Source organism: Microtus ochrogaster, chromosome 8 (genome assembly GCF_000317375.1).
Source record: "Microtus ochrogaster isolate Prairie Vole_2 chromosome 8, MicOch1.0, whole genome shotgun sequence".
In the NCBI taxonomy this organism is placed as follows: Eukaryota; Metazoa; Chordata; class Mammalia; order Rodentia; family Cricetidae; genus Microtus; species Microtus ochrogaster.
In genome coordinates, this window is record NC_022015.1 from 73,799,848 (window position 1) to 73,801,398 (window position 1,551).

Below are 1,551 nucleotides of genomic sequence, written 5' to 3' on the forward strand. Positions count from 1 at the left end.
AAAAAAAAAAAAAAAAATTTATATATGTAAAATGAAAGAGAAAAGACAGGCGTGTGGCACGTGCTTTTAATTCCAGCAAAGGCAGCCAAATCTCTGAGTTCAAGGCCAGTCTGTTCTACAGATTGTAGGTCAGCCAGGGCTACACTGAGAAACCCTGTCTCAAAACAAACCTAAAAACAAATAAACAAAAAGACTCCCTAAAACCAACAAGTAAACAAACAAACCCTAAAGGGAAAAAATTTTAACCAGTCTTTTCTCTTCAACTGTTCTGGTAGGTTTGTCAGGATGGTGGATAAGAATATTTACATTATTCAAGGAGAAATTAACATTGTTGTTGGCGCCATCAAACGAAATGCACGATGGAGCACCCATATACCACTGGTAAGTGGGGAATGGGCAGACAGTCTGGTCACTGAGTTATTGTAGGGATCTCATCTTTGGTTAAAACAGTAATCAACTAAGAGTGAGTGTGTGTTTGTGTGTGTGTGAGAGAGAGAGAGTGAGAGATGAAAGAAGAAAGGAGATGTAAAAAGTAAGGAATAGGCCCTCATCAAAGGAGGAGGGAGAAAGAGAACAATAGAAGACCTGACGTGAAAGCAGAATGGAGCTGCTGGGTGTGGTCGTGTGTTCCTATAACCCTAGCACTTGGGAGGTAGAAAAAAACAGGATCATATGTTCAAGGCTAGCTTTGGTTATATACTGAATTCAAAAGTAACCTGGGCTACTTAAGACCCTGTATCAAAAAACAAACAAACAAAAAACCCCAAAAGACAGGGAGTGCAGGACTGAGGGCTGGAGAAATGGCTCAGCAGTTAAGAATAATTGCTAATCTTCTAGTCGACCAAGTTGGTGGCAATTCATGACTCTATCTCCAGTTCTAAGTGATCCATATCCTCTATTAGCCTCCTTGGGTACCTGTACACATCTGCTATATACTCATGTAGCTATACACACACACACATGAATAAAAGTCTTAAAAGAGCAGGCGCTAGGGAAGATGGTTCAGCAGTTAAAACACTTGCTGCACAAGCAAGAGGCCTACAATTTGGATCCCCAAAACCCATATAAAGGATTAGTTGCTATCCAGAGCTGGTGAAGAGACTTGAGTGGATAAGGCCTGTAATTCAAGCCTTGGAAGGCAGAGACAGGGATAGGAGCAAGTTAGCTAGTGAGAGTGGCCATATCAGTGAGCTCTGGGGTTGATCCTCTGCTTCTGAGGATAAGGTGGGAGAATGGTAGAGGTAGATGCCCAGTATTAACCTTAGGCTTCCACGTACCTGTTACCATGTATATATATACACACTTGTATACCACACACACATCTAAATAAAAAGAAGAAGAAAAAAATAACCATAAAATCAGTGGCTGATAAGATGGCTTAGTGGTTACGGGTTTGCTTTAAATCCTGATAGCCTGAAGTTGGTCTCTGAAGCCTACATAAGAATGGAAGGAGAAAGCTGGGCGGTGCTGGCGCACGCCTTTAATCCCAGCACTCGGGAGGCAGAGGCAGGCGGATCTCTGTGAGTTCGAGACCAGCCTGGTCTACAAGAG

General features: G+C 42.4%; 1 protein-coding gene across 4 annotated transcripts in view; it reads left to right on the forward strand.

Moving 5' to 3' along the window:
* The window catches only part of Gbf1 (golgi brefeldin A resistant guanine nucleotide exchange factor 1), a 135,155-nt gene that overhangs the window by 9,290 nt on the left and 124,314 nt on the right, over positions 1-1,551 (forward strand). For all 4 annotated transcript variants that reach the window (XM_026781113.1, XM_026781114.1, XM_005352402.2 and 1 more), the window contains exon 2: positions 276-381. In XM_026781113.1, the coding sequence (XP_026636914.1) occupies positions 286-381 (96 nt within the window). In that variant the 5' untranslated portion in view covers positions 276-285. The remainder of the gene's footprint in view (positions 1-275; positions 382-1,551) is intronic.